This window comes from Poromitra crassiceps (genome assembly GCF_964638095.1).
Source record: "Poromitra crassiceps genome assembly, chromosome: 1".
NCBI classification, from domain to species: Eukaryota; Metazoa; Chordata; class Actinopteri; order Beryciformes; family Melamphaidae; genus Poromitra; species Poromitra crassiceps.
In genome coordinates, this window is record NC_139623.1 from 10,157,884 (window position 1) to 10,172,883 (window position 15,000).

The following is a 15,000-nucleotide window of genomic DNA, read 5'->3' on the forward strand; positions in this document are numbered from 1 at the left end:
GCAATCAGATTGCAGAAAACGCATGTTAACGCCAGGTGTAAATGGAATCAGGTTGAAGTGATAAAATACAATCTGATTGCAATCTGATAGCAGAAAACGCATGTTAACGCCAGGTGTAAATTGTGTTTGCTTTATGAACAGGAGAATCCTTTGCATATAGAGGCCATTTACACCTGGCGTTAACATGTGGTTTCTGCCATCAGATTGCAATCAGATTGTATTTTATCACTTCAGCCTGATTCCATTTACACCTGGCATTAACATGCATTTTCTGCAATCTGATTGCAATCTGATTGCAGAAATGGTTGTCCTCTCAATCCGCATAAAGTTGCTGTATCCAGATTGAGAGGACACATTGCATTTACACTTGTGTTCAATGTGTACACAATGCATCCCTGACCACCTCCGGAGGTGGTTTGGCCGATCAGATTGCAATCCTTCTTCAATGCATTTTGGGGGTGTTTACACCTGGCATTTCAAGTGATAAAACACAATCTGATTGCAATCTGATCACAGAAAACGCATGTTAGCGCCAGGTGTAAATGGCCTTATAGAAGCATAATCTCCGGACACTGTCTTCACTATTAGACCTGTCAACTAAACCATTTCCTTCTCTTGCTGTCGCTTGGCCCGGCTGGCCCTGCTGTCGAGACATGATGTTGCTGTGTGAAGCTGTGTGGATCAATGTGAGGAGTTAATAGTGGCTCTGGGAGCGTGACAGAAGACTCAGGGCTCAGATGGGGGCGCTCACGGCTCTGCAGGGGGTCCTCCTCCCCTCACCTGGAGACTCCTCCCCTCACCTGGAGACAACTGGGAGGAGGCTGAATGAAAACATCTCATCTGGTGCATACAAACGGCACATGCAGACACACACACACTACACTACACACTATACACACTACATGACTACACACACCTATTTCTGTGTGGTTTGTGCAGCTTTAGAGTGGGCGTATGAAAGAGCTGTCTGCGCTGAAAAGCACCAGTGTGATGAGTGGAACAGAGGGTGGCCTGTCTCCTCTCTGCAGTCATCTACTCCATACATGTCTAAGAGGGGACAGACCTGAGCCAGGACTCTGACTAAGGGCCTCCCATGTTGTCTGGCTCATTGTGACAGCCATGTCTTGGAAGCGGTCCTTTGTTCTGCGTGCTGCTATCACATAGTAGGCCGTGTGTTTGTTGCTTTCAGAGTTCTAATAATAGGCTGGTGGTGGTGGAAAATCTAGAGAGGCTTTTGGCTGGTGAGTTGTGTGTGTGTGTGTGTGTGTGTGCGCGCGCGTGTGTGTGTGTGTGTGTGCGTGTGTGCGTGCGTGCGCGTGTGTGCGCGCGCGTGTGTGTGTATGAGAGATTGTAGAGAGTGTTATCTCCAGGTCATGTGAGGAAAGAGACCTTCCTTGAGGACATGCTCCTGTATCTGTAGGTCTTTGGACAGTGTGTGGTCCGATCTGTCCTATACGCAGGTGTGTTCTTCTTCGTACCGACACTGGTTGTGACCATGGGAAATCAGGGCCCCCTGCTGGCCTTTGTTTCCCGACGCCACAGTAACTGCACCGTGATAGGTTGTTGTTGTTGCTCCTGATGTGATGTCATCATTACAATGTTGACATGGTGTTGCTGTGGCGTGGGGTGGGGGGGGGGGAGGGGTGTTGCCAATGGTGTAGCGAGGTTGTTGCCATGGAGCGTTGCCGTGGCGACGCTGCACGGTGTAGCTCCGGCTGTAGCAGGGCTGTGTTGCTGATGGGGGGATCTCTCGGTGAGGCGGGGGCTATGGCGTGCTTGATGCTGCAGGCGCTGCTCAATGTGGGTCAGGAGAAGCAGCACTCTCTCTCTTCCTAATCTCCTTTCTTCTCTCACTCTCACTCCCTTTACTTCCTGCTTCTATCTGTCATCTTACATTCTCCTTTCTACCTCTCCTCTCCCCCATCTCTCTGCTCCTCTCGTAGCTGTTCTCCTTGTTGCATGGAGTTTTTGTTTTTGCAGCTTCTCCTCTGCTCCTGAATGCAGTGACCTTGTCAAAGTCAGTGTTGGAGGTAGACGGGTCTAAAATAGAGGTTGACCCAAGGTGGCCTTCCGTGTTTCCTCCTTGTCTTTATGTAACATGCCTGTTAGTAGCTGCCTGCTGTAGTGGACCTCCTCCGTTAATATGAAAGCACAGTTTCACACTGTCAAATAGCCTGACTGACTCCTTTGCATGGAATGTAGGGGGATGAAAAATGAATGGACGGCGTCGGGTGCTCGCATCTCCTCATGCGTTCCATGTCTGTGCTGCTTCTGGCTAATAAACGACTCTTGGAAGCTCAGATCAGCCTGCAGGAGAGAACAGCCCAGCTGGAAAAGAAAGACAACAAATGAAAGAGAGACGTCATCGATCTATGGGAGCAAAGGGTGCATGTCAACATTGTTGAATGTGTACTAGATGCATGTCAGCTATATGATGATGAGTCATAAAGTGTGTGTGTGTGTGTGTGTGTGTGTGTGTGTGTGTGTGTGTGTGTGTGTGTGTGTGTGTGTGTGTGTGTGTGTGTTGCACGTGTGTACTAGCCTACATGTGCATGTGGAGTGTGCATGCATCCATGAGTCTATGGGAGAGAGTGTGTGTAATGTCAAACATTGATAGTGGCTAGCTGCTGCCTGTGGCTTGTTGACACAGTTAAAGGTACCTCTCACTAACCCACTTTCTATGCTGTCATTTCCATCAACAGTTGCAGTGACCTCCCCATTGCTGGCTGGAAAGAAAGAGCTTGTTTCAGGGACTCGTTTAACCTAGCCTGCAGGCCACCACTCACACTGTCTGTTGTCCACTTTGTATTGGCTTGGACTTTTGAAACACCACTCGGAAGGAGAACAACCAAAATGCTATTGTTAACATTATCTTTGAAACACTGATGATGGCAGCAAAGGTCCATTTGTCGCAGGATGTTTCTATAACAAAAGTTCAGGACATGTTGTTGTTTTCACTTCAGTTTTCTGATGTGCCCACTGACCCAGAGGTCCTGTCTGGGGGTGGATGTTATATTTTACTACAGGCAGCCGCACGGACACAACACGCGGTCTGGAGCTTTTACTACAGGCAGCCGCACGGACACCACACGCGGTCTGGAGCTTTAGAACAGAAAGAAAAAGAGAAGCTGTTAGCTTTGTGCCATGGACTCTTCACTTCTATTTTCTACCCTAGAGCTCGAAGCGAGATAACAGCCTGAAGCAATGCATGTACACTTACACGCACGCACGCACGCACGCACGCACGCACGCACGCACGCACGCACGCACGCACACACACACACACACACACACTAGGGCTGGGTATTGGCAAGGACCTCACGATATGATACGTATCACGATACATGGGTCGCGATACGATTTTATCACGATACATTGCGATACAATACATATTGCAATATATTGCAAGACATAATTGACTGAAAAGCTGTGCACCACCCAGGTAGTGTAATAATGTGTACATCACTTTGATAACTTAGTGGACAAATTGAGTCAAAACTACTGAGTGTTGAGTGTCTTACTGAACACACTGAAATAAAAAGTATTCTTGTTGTGTCACTGAACACACGGCTGTGCAAAAAAAATCGATATGGCGATATATCACGATAGCTTTCTGAAAAATATCGATACAGTATTGCGGAAAAAAGTATCGCGATATATTGCCGTATCGATTTTATTGCACAGCCCTAACACACACACACACACACACACACACACACACACACACACACACACACACAGCTGCACAGGAAGCTCCAGCCTGCCGAACATGATGTAAATGATGACACACAACAGTGTAGTACACCTTCCTTTGTACTGTAGCCTGCATGGCTACAGTATCATTACTCATGAAGAGGCTTTGTACTGTAGCCTGCATGGCTACAGTATCATTACTCATGAAGAGGCTTTGTACTGTAGCCTGCATGGCTACAGTATCATTACTCATGAAGAGGCTTTGTACTGTAGCCTGCATGGCTACAGTATCATTACTCATGAAGAGGCTTTGTACTGTAGCCTGCATGGCTACAGTATCATTACTCATGAAGAGGCTTTGTACTGTAGCCTGCATGGCTACAGTATCATTACTCATGAAGAGGCTTTGTACTGTAGCCTGCATGGCTACAGTATCATTACTCATGAAGAGGCTGGTTGAAGTATGGCAGACGAGATGATGTTGATCCTTGAGGGAACAACAGTCTCCAACAGTTTGGAGAAACATAGAAACATGCACACAGACTGGCCTTCATATTGTGCTGGGCAGCATTAGATAAACACCCCTCAGACATGTTGGAATGCTCATAGACTGTGCCACCTAGTGGCTAAATAAAGAACAACATTTACATTTCCAGCACTGTATTTTGTGAGTGGGGTTCATAAAACAGAAAATATCACAATAACATGCTGTGCTTACTGTACCAACACTATCATGCATTGTAATGAGTTTGAAGTGAAGTTTGCATTTATAATGTCATTTTCACATGATCTGTATGTGACTTGAGCTTCTCTCTGCCATCAGAGTTCTGCTGACGTGGAGGAGGTCGTGCTTCTCTCTGCCATCAGAGTTCTGCTGACGTGGAGGAGGCCGTGCTTCTCTCTGCCATCAGAGTTCTGCTGACGTGGAGGAGGTCGTGCCGTCGCTCAGAAATGATTCCTCATGAAGTCCATGGAGCTCATTCAGTGAGCCGATGTGACTCCATCTTCTCTGGCCTGAGACCTGGAGCTGCTGTCCACCACTGAACCCAGAGAGAGCCTGAGCCACACAGCCCACAGGGAGGCTGTGTGTGTAAGAGAGAGAGAGAAAGAGAAAGACTGAGTCCGAGTGGAATAACAGAAGAACTATAGGGATTAGTAAACCACACTGACACCATGAAATCCAACCAGGAGCGGAGTAATGGATGCCTGCCTCCTAAAAAGCGTGAGATTCTGGCACTGGAGCAGAGGCCGGTGGTAGTAGCCACAGCAGCAGCTCCCGCCCCCACTGAGAGCCCCCACACAGAGAACCTGGCTTGGCTGGCTAGTGTGGCCAGCGAACGCTGCAGATCCAGGGACACCGAGAGCCCCAGGTTTCCAGTCTCCTCTTCTCCCTCCTCTTCTATCCATTCCTCGGCCACTCCTCTGTCCGCTGTGCCCCTGAGCTCTCTTCCTACAGTCTACTCCACAGCAGGGACCTCTCTTCCTACAGTCTACCCCACGGCAGGGACCTCTCTTCCTACAGTCTACCCCACAGCAGGGACTATCCAGTACGCCCAGCTGGGCCCGAACGTCCAGTTCATCAGCTCTGGGCCCTACGCCGGCTACATCTCCTCTCACATCATCTCCACCTCCACCCACAATAACTCTACTGCAGCAGGACAGCGCCCCCAGCTGGACAGCTGTTACACCACTGCCCTCATCTCTCCCGGCACCAAAGGGGAGCAGCAGTTTCAGATAGGCCTCTCTCCCACAGACCTGACTCCCGTGTCGCTGCCAAACTCGACCCAGGTCACAGGCCAGTACATCCATCTGGACAGCAGAACACCTCTGACTGTGAGCGGAGGCGGCGCCCTCACCTCGCCGGCTGCCCACCTCCCCCTCCAGCTCCACACTCACCCGGGCGTCCTCCCCCACACGCTGACCCTCGCTCCCTCCCAGCTGCTGGTTCAATACGCAGATGGTTCGGCTGGAAAGAGGCCAGAGGGGCACGGTAAGGGGATGCTGAATGGGGAACTGGAGGTGGTCAAACAGCATAAACTCTCCGGTCAGCCACTGAACCATCAGCAGGTGCAGAGCTGCTATGAGGCCCGACACATCCTCCTCCCCGCAGATTACGGCCAGAACCCCTCAGGACTCCAGACCTCCTTGGTGCTGCTGGCCCAGCCCCACAGTGGAGCCGAACACGAACCCGGCTCAAACAAGCTCGCCTTGGTCCAGACGGAGAAGGGGGGCATCTGCCTGGGCAAACCAGTGTCCAGAGCGTCCTCCTTCACCTCCCTCTCCTCGTCGGAGATGCTGAAGTCCGCCGTCCCTCATACAGTCATCCAGACCACACTTCCCCCCGAGGAGCTGCCTGCCAGCCTATATTCCTCCACACAGCCGCCGATCATTGGCTATATTGCCAGTGCGGGGCATCAGCATGCCGTTAGCTACCATGCTGCGCTGCCCCAGCACCTTGTCATCCCGAGCGGCCAGTCCCTCCTCATCCCAGTTACTGGTTCCAATAACTGTGGAGACCTGGAGGTTAGCCGTGCTGTCAGCACATTCACTGCCACCACTACCCCTCACATATCCACCGCCATGCCGCACGCCTACCTGGCCACAGCCCTGTCCAAGTGTGAGGTGCTGGGCTCAGACGGGAATCAGCAGCGCCCTCCCTTTGCTCAGGCTCCAGCGCCACCTCTCCTGCCCTCAATCCCGGCTCCTGTAGTGGTGGCATCTCCCTCCCCTGCTGTCCCCACCCCGGCCCCTGTCCCTATCTCTGTCCATGCCCCTGTCTCTATCCAAGCCTCCCCTCCTATCACCTCGTCCTCCTCACCTGTGGCACTCCCTCCATTCTTCATGCGAGGCTCCATCATCCAGCTGGCAGACGGTGAGCTGAAGCGGGTGGAGGACCTGAAGACAGAGGACTTCATCCAAAGTGCTGAGATCAGCAGTGAGCTGAAGATTGACTCCAGCACTGTTGAGCGGATTGACAGTGGACAGAGTCCTAATGCTGTGCTCATACAGTTTGCTGTGGGAGAGCTCAAAGCCCAGGTAAGCTCTCCCATATGACGCTTACATTCATTTCTGAGTGTTAAACGTGTTGAAGTTAATGCTTCTTAAGTATTGCTTAAAGCAGCTACGAGCACCATTTTCGATTGTTATTAAACAGTCTAAATTTAATATCGATGCCTCACATCTTACCTCTAATAGTAGATGAGACCAACGGCGAGTAGTCTCGCTTGAAAGCCGAGTGAATCGGCGAGTGTTGTCTTGATGATTATAGTCTGTGTGCAGGCCGGGGCAGATCAGGAAGTGAAATGAAACTGTTTGCGGCAGCCACTTCGGCCATAACCACAAAATTACAAAATGACTTTCAAACAAACTGTTAGAATATAACGAGAGATGTTCGCGAGAGTAGAAAGCCCTTTGATGTAGCGGGGAAAGCCGTCCTTCTTGTTTAGCGTCTGTTGCTAGGCAGAGCGAAACGGTTTACGGCAGCTGTAAACAGTTGCTAGACAGAGTGAAACGGTTTACGGCCGTAGCAACAGACCCAAAACAGCTGTCCTCGCTACTTTCTGCTCTCGTGTAACATCTCTCGTTATATTCTAACAGTTTGTTTCAAAGTAATTTGGTAAGATGTGAGGCATCGATATTAAATTTAGACTGTTTAATAACAACCGAAAATCTTGCTCGTAGCTGCTTTAACAGAATGTTCAGCGATGTCTGTATGTAGAAGAAAGCTAACTAATGTCTGTTGTACATGTGGTGTTATTCAGGTGTGTGTGGAGGTGCTGGTGGAGTATCCCTTCTTTGTATTTGGCCAGGGCTGGTCGTCCTGCTGCCCAGACCGGACCACCCAGCTATTCGAGCTGTCCTGCGCTAAGCTGTGTGTGGGTGACGTGTGTGTGTCGCTGACCCTGCGGGGCCTAAGGAACGGTTCGGTGACGAGCAGCGAGGCTCTGGGGGCCAAACTGAGGACCAGCCACAACTCTGACTCCTATCACAGCACGGAGCCCACTATCAGGACCAGTACCAGTCCAAACTCTGACTCCTATCACAGCACGGAGCCCACTATAAGGACCAGCACCAGTCCAAATGCTGCGGGCAGCAACGGTGGTCTCCTGATGAAGGCATCCGGTGCAGACAGACTGGAGAGGGAGCGGATAGCTGCCCCAGGACCTGGGCTAGGTGAGGCGGTCTACGGAGCAGGAGCGAGTGGAGATATGAGACAGGAACCAGGGAGAACGGACATGCCCCCTCCCTCCAACACACAGTGTGCTGATCCAGAGAGACCCACGGGCCGGAAGAGACGCTGGTCAGCCCCAGAGAGAGAGCAGACTGAGCGGGCTGAGGAGGACGAGGAGCCTCCCCTGACTCTGCCCAAACCCTCCTTCATCTCTCACCAGGTGAAAATCAGCATAGAGGGCCGCTCGAGCACCGGGAGTGAAAGGTGCTTGAACAAGAGAGTAGACTGCTGAGAGGACTATGAAGAATTTAAATGACCTGTTGGTTTGGTTTGTGTATTTGTTTATCCCCTCTATTTTCTCTCTATCCAGACTACTGTAATATAGGCTGAGTTTACACAGTATTGACATGTTTTCGTTCCATATAGGCCTGATATCTACAGTAGAGCACCTTCATAATGTGGTATCAGACCCGAGATCAGTGCAATCAATGCTGAAAGCGAACGTGAGTGTGGTGTGAATGTTGTAGTATGAATGTCAATCAGATGTGATGAAAGACATTTGATTTGTGTGACACCTTTTATAAGCTGGATCTACTTTGTCTTGTGGCTTAGCCTGTTGGATACAGACCAGTCGACCATACAAGCACAGACCCTCATGTCAGCACATCATTGGGGAACCAAATTCAGACCTGCATTCTGTTTGTCTCGCTGTTTATTTGGCGAGTACTGACATCAGTGTAGGAAATAAAATAAAATATTTTGGGGCCAACTTTTGCCCCCACTGTCTAAAAAAAATAGGTGGATAAAAAAAAAAAGCACTTAAAAAAAGTATACTGCTTAAAGTTGCTAACGCGTAGTGTGAACAACAGCGCTGTGTGTGTGTGTGTGTGCGTGCGTGTGCATGTGTGTGTGTGTGTGTGTACGCACGCACGCGTGTGTGCGCGCGTGTGCGTCCGTGTGTGTGTCTGCATGTGTGTGTTGATGTTACTGGGGCTGTCAGAGGGAGCACAGGAGTCACGTCTGTGGCTGGGAGCTGGGAGCTCGGTCTTCACGACAGCTAGCCCCATAACGTGACGCCGCTTTATACTGTACTCCGAGATATTCTCGTACAGTAAAGCGGCGCCACACAGCGTTAGAATCCTCAATAGGTGGACAAGGCTGTTCAAAAAGCTCTCCTACCCGTATCCCACCTCCGATTGCAGACTGCTTGCGTGAAACAACCGTTTAGAAGCAGTCTTTGCACAGCCTGTGCCGTATTGAGGACAGGAGAAGTGCCGACAGGAACCTTGGGAGTTTGAGTATTTCATGACATGTTTTGCTTCCCAGGTGCGCTGGATTTGCGTTGATCACTGACAGCCGGCATCTCCGTGTGACTGCATGTGTTGTTTGCTCGCCGCGTGCAAGAGGTGCACCATGTTAGTAAGATCAAACACACCCTGCTGTAAATTCAGCGCAGGCTGTGCAAAGACTGCTTCTAAACGGTTGTTTCACGCCAGCAGTATCATTTTAACAGCGCCGGTGTTCCGGCTAAATTACTGGCTTCACTAGGCGGACGATCATATCTTCGGATCTGCAATCGGAGGTGGGATACGGGTAGGAGAGCTTTTTGAACAGCCTTGTCCACCTATTGAGGATTCTAACGCTGTGTGGCGCCGCTTTACTGTTATGGGGCTACACGACAGCCAGCAAATGCCAAGGCTGAGGCCTGAATGTACTAATCATGATATCTTTGTCCTCAATATTGACTCACAAAGTTATGCATGTGCCGTTTGTTACACCAATAAAGAATATATGCTAAGAATTTGATACCAATGCTTTGCTTTTGAAATATTTGGGTCATAGCAGTTGCAGGTGCGTTGCTTTGATGACGTTCCTCTACTTGATCTTGAAAGTCTATTTAGAAAGTCTCATCATACTGGTGGAAAGGAATTCCACACAAAAACAGCATGTGTCACCAGATGACTCAACCTGTTTTTGGCCCTGAATGTATGAACAACATTTAAAATCTATACCTTCAAGGTACTGCAGTTCAATATAGCTCTAGATGAGCTGTTTTAGTGTACTACTACATACTCATATTACTATTACTACATTCTCATACACAATATTTGATCTCCAAAATTCCATCAAGTCATAGTTGCCTAGCTTAAATTCAAGCACACCATACAGTAAAGAGTATTGATAAAAACATGGCTTAACATTTACTCTGAACTGATTGAAAAAGTGTACCCTCCCACCATATTGGTTACCATACAAAAGGCATGGCCTTAGATTGAACTAGTATACAGCAGCACATGGTTTTTAGGCTTTTACCATTAAAACCTGTACTGTTTGATTAAAAACGACTTTTTCTGTATCTCTTTCCATTAGTGTATAATGTGTACAATTTCATTTTTTTTAGTAGTAGAGCCAAAATAAATACTTTATAGTTCATACTCAGGAACAGTGTGTATCTATATGTGTGTGTGTAGGACTGTGTAGGTGCGTGTGTCTGGGCCTGAGTGAGTATGTGCATTTTACACTGTGTGTGTGTGTGTGTGTGTGTGTGTGTGCGTGTGTGTGTGTGTGCGTGTGCGTGTCCGTGTCCGTGTGTGTGTTCTGAGCAGTAGCACTTTGATGAATCAAGCGGTGGGAGTGTGGTGTTGTCCCTGTCTTTAGCGAGGTCGTTAGCTACATGTACCTCCTCAGCTTACAGACAAATGAGAGTAATCAACAGACTGTTCTTTCCATCACATCATATACGTTTTATTGTTGTGGGAGAAGATTAATATACTGAGGCAGCGAATGTGCTCACACATTGGGGAAGCTATCTCAACTTTATTTTTGATAGAGTCCGTATTGAGAGAGCAAGAGAGCTATTGTTGTTCATGTACAGTCAATTGTATCCTAGAAAGTGTATAGTGTGTATAGATTCAGTGTATACTGTAGGTAAATTTCTACATATGATGTAGCCTCTGTATGTGCCACAGCACCTCCATCTCCAGTCATTCCATTCGCTCACCAATCTCAAGTGGTCCTGCTGCCATCTTTGTCAGTTCAGGTATTGATCTAATCATTAGATCAAGACCCAAAGACTTTTAACACAATCATATACATTCGATTCTAAAAAAGTCTTTGGGAACATCTATATCATTCAAATTAATTGGACCTGCACCCTGTAACAATATGAATAAGAACCGCAGTTGATCATAAATAGCCATTTATCTTTATAACTCATGAAAGGTGTTTTCTTGTATAACCAGACTGTTGGCTTTTGTTAGTGACTGCTCAGGCTAAAATACTGCCCAGTGACTGTTCTCCCCACAAAAAGTGGTCTGATGATCTTTACTGTTACAAAATAGTTATGTTATTTCACACAATCTGTCTAGTAGCCATTTTCTTTCGTCAAGTTTGGCCAGTGTTTGTGTTTCCCTTGTCAAATTGGACTTTTTAAAGACGGACCTGTTTTAAAATGACACAAATTCACAGATAAACCCATGAAATGCAGGATCAATGCTTATAGTAGGCCCTTGTATCAACCTGTTGGAAAGGTGCAATAAGAAGAAGTATGCTTCACCTGGGTCCCCGAATATGTATAGTTTTCAAAATCCCTCTACATAATGTTGCTAATGTGGTTATAAATAACCTCAGTGTTGTTTTAAGGTGTATGAGCGCTGCCTTGTGGTGATCTGGTGGAATAGCACTTTGACGGATGGTGGAGGGTGTAGGATAGCTAATAAACTGAAGTAATGTACAGCATGTCTGAGAGAAATTGTATGCTAAAAAAAAGAGTACAAAATCTCAGAGATTTGTAAATAGCCAGAGTCTTCCATTATAATGTTGGTATGAACTTCTTGCCATTGAAGAGGATAAACACTGATCCCCATGTACAGCAGCCCTATTTGAAGTAAAGCTTTATTTCAAATATACATGATCAGTTATTTGATAGATATAGCCTACAGGATGTTGCTTACTCTGTCACCTACTTTCATTTACACCAGCTCAAACCAGGAAATGATGGGAGTAAAAGACTTATCAAATATTTTGTAATTCGGGTCTGTTTGTTTGTTGGATAAATATCAAATAAGATATGTCCTGTATACAATATGTAAGTATCAATAATGTTCCCTTATTTTGATGGTGTTAAGGTTTGCTAGTCAGAATCTGTTAAATCCTTACTTCAAATGTTTGCTTTTAAATGTGGTCAAATTTATTCAAAGGAATAAAGACTATAAACGGACATGCTGTATGTCTTGTGTGTGTGTGTGTGTGTGCAGGGGCGGACTGCATAATCGGGCACGTCGGGCAAATGCCCGGTGGCCTGGCCTGGCCTGCAAAAAAAAAAAAAAAAAAAAAATGAGTGGGTGCATCTCATTGTAAAATTGGACTTGGCCCAAATTGGGCTTCAAACGGCCCAAATCTGGCTTTAAACGACCCAAATTGGGCTTCAAATGGCCCAAATCTGGCTTCAAACGGCCCAAATTGGGCTTCAAACGGCCCAAATTGAGCTTCAAACGACCCAAATTTTTCACCGCCGCCCTTCGGACGCTGGCACGCGCGTCGGCCCGTATCGGCCTGGCCTGCTTGGTATCTAATGCCCGGCCTGAATTATGATCCCAGTCCGCCCCTGTGTGTGTGTGTGTGTGTGTGTGTGAGTGTGTGAGAGAGAGAGAGAGAGAGAGAGAGAGAGAGAGAGAGAGAGAGAGAGAGAGAGAAAGAAAGACTGTGTGTGTGTGTGTGTGTGTGTGTGTGTGTGTGTGTGTGTGTGTGTGTGTGTGTGTGACTGACTGACTGTGTGGGTGCGCGTGCAACGCGCGTGTGTGGTTTTTTGCCATGCTAAACCAGGCTACCATTCAGGGTCACACATTTGTCCAATCTAATACTGATGCCCATTTTACTATCAAGTGAGTAAAACCTGTCACTGAAAAGTGATACAATCGTTTGAAAAGCAGTCTATTTATATACAGTGTCTGGATTAGGGTTAATCTTATAGGTTGGAGTTAGTATCAACACTGGAGTGGACTCTATAAAGTGTTACCCAATCCAAATCTTATCTTGCAGCTATCATGACTATCATGGCTATCGTGCTCTTATCAACACCAAATAGAGCACAGTGAGAGTTGTCAATATCAGCTGTTGCTATAACCTGTTTTGTTTTTCAGAGCTTTACATTTCTTCCCCCAATAAAACTTGTGTTGATAGTAAAAAAATAGTCTAAGCTCAATTATAATGAGTGATACACCAAATCTGCATAACAAGTTACATAAAAAGGTGGTGACCTGAGTATGTTCATTATGCCTCCTCATTGCATTGTCAGCCTCAGATCATGTTATGCAGATGCAAATATAGGCCAGTTCAGATCAAGAATAGGTCAAAACACATGCTCTGTGTTTCTTTGCTAGTTGCACTGTACTACTGCTAATGAAGATTAATGCATATTTGTTGTATAACTCATATAGGCTATGAGTCAAATGGTTTGTGGTTTCATGTTTCCTCCACAGTGGACATGCTGCAGCAGTTTGTCCTCTTATAAATCCAGCTCACTAATCCACAAGATGGCCCCATACAATATTCGAGCTACCTCCAGGCTGCTGGATATAGCTACAACTTTCAAGTTCAACCCTTTGCAATCCTTATTTACAGTGGCCTCAGTAATTACATTTACACTGGACTTATATTTTTCCATGATTGTACTGTCTTTGTTATGTAATTTGATTTGTACTTTCCCTCACTATTACTGTGCTGTTTTTTTGTGTTCCCTTTACTGCCTGGTTGTTAAGCACTTTGTAACTTCTGTTTTGAAAAGTGTTTCAACATAAAGTTTATTATTTAGCCATGTTTTTATTTAGCCATAGATTATATTTCATGGATCATGAGTTGTTTCAAGTTATTACCACGAGAGGTCCCTTTCCTTGATCAATGCATATCTCCTTGAAGTACAGTGCACTCTTCTTATAGTGATCATCACCTTGGGACGGGTCAAATTGATCACTATAAGTGGGTGATCATTATAACCGATTTATTTTTATTTATTTTTTCTCATGCGGATTACCATCTAATTGACATTTGTATGTATTGCATGCATGATACAGTACATATAAAGTAAACAAATGTTTTACTTCCACATTGCACCACATGGTGGAGCAAGAGTAGGCCTGATTCTTCTGAAGTTTCAGTGTTTGTGTCTGATGAGCCGTGATGGATACAAAGTGGGTGAGCTTGATGAACTGTTTGTATTACTTCCATGAGAAATACTCAAAGCAGAATAGGGTAAGTATGAATTTGGTTCTTAATGTAGACATTTGATCAGAAGTGTCTCTTGTATTTCAGACAAGCACACTTATGTAATACAGTACTGTATATAAACATATTCAGGTCTGAGTTGTCGGCTGTCCATGAGCCAAAATCTTTGACCTTTTAGAATAAAAATTTTATTTTTTTATTTTTAAACTAGTGGGCAAAGATGAGGCAGAAAAGAGAATCACCTGTTCCATCGAGGTAAATACTAAGTTGAGCCAATGCTCACTGCTCACAGTCCTTGGTTTTTAAAAGTTCCCTCTCCACAGCATGTGTGAAATTCACACACATCTGCACATGTTGACAGTCACGTGTTTGTGCACAAATAAAAGGCCTTGTGTCTTTTGAGGATGATTATTAGCTGACTGCACTCAGAAGATATCTGCCGGCTGCCTTGTCAGCCCTTAGCCAGGTGCAGCAAATCCCTGGTAACGCTTTAGAATACAGCCCGCAAATAAGCCTGTAACTAGAGGGTAACAAGATCTGTACTTATAGGCTAATTACGGGGTACCACACTGTACTTATAGTATAACTACGGGGTACAAGGAGTGAATTTAGCCTGTAACTAGAGGGTAACAAGATCTGTACTTATAGGCTAATTACGGGGTACCACACTGTACTTATAGTATAACTACGAGGTACAAGAAGTGAATTTAGCCTGTAACTAGAGGGTAACAAGATCTGTACTTATAGGCTAATTACGGGGTACCACACTGTAGTTATAGTATAACTACGGGGTACAAGGAGTGAATTTAGACTGTAACTAGAGGGTAACAAGATCTGTACTTATAGGCTACTTATGGGGTACCACACCTGTACGTACAGGGTAACTACGGGGTCACGGGCTGTATTCTGAAGCT

General features: G+C 46.4%; 1 protein-coding gene across 1 annotated transcript in view; it reads left to right on the plus strand.

The window, feature by feature from the left end:
• Window positions 1–10,226, plus strand: part of LOC310774647 (ataxin-1-like) — an 11,696-nt gene extending 1,470 nt beyond the window's left edge. Inside the window, exons 2-3 of the mRNA XM_083634749.1 lie at window positions 4,517–6,729; window positions 7,455–10,226. Coding sequence (XP_083490875.1) covers window positions 4,867–6,729; window positions 7,455–8,156 — 2,565 coding nt within the window. The 5' untranslated portion in view covers window positions 4,517–4,866 and the 3' untranslated portion in view covers window positions 8,157–10,226. The remainder of the gene's footprint in view (window positions 1–4,516; window positions 6,730–7,454) is intronic.
• The last annotated feature ends 4,774 nt before the right edge of the window (window positions 10,227–15,000 follow it).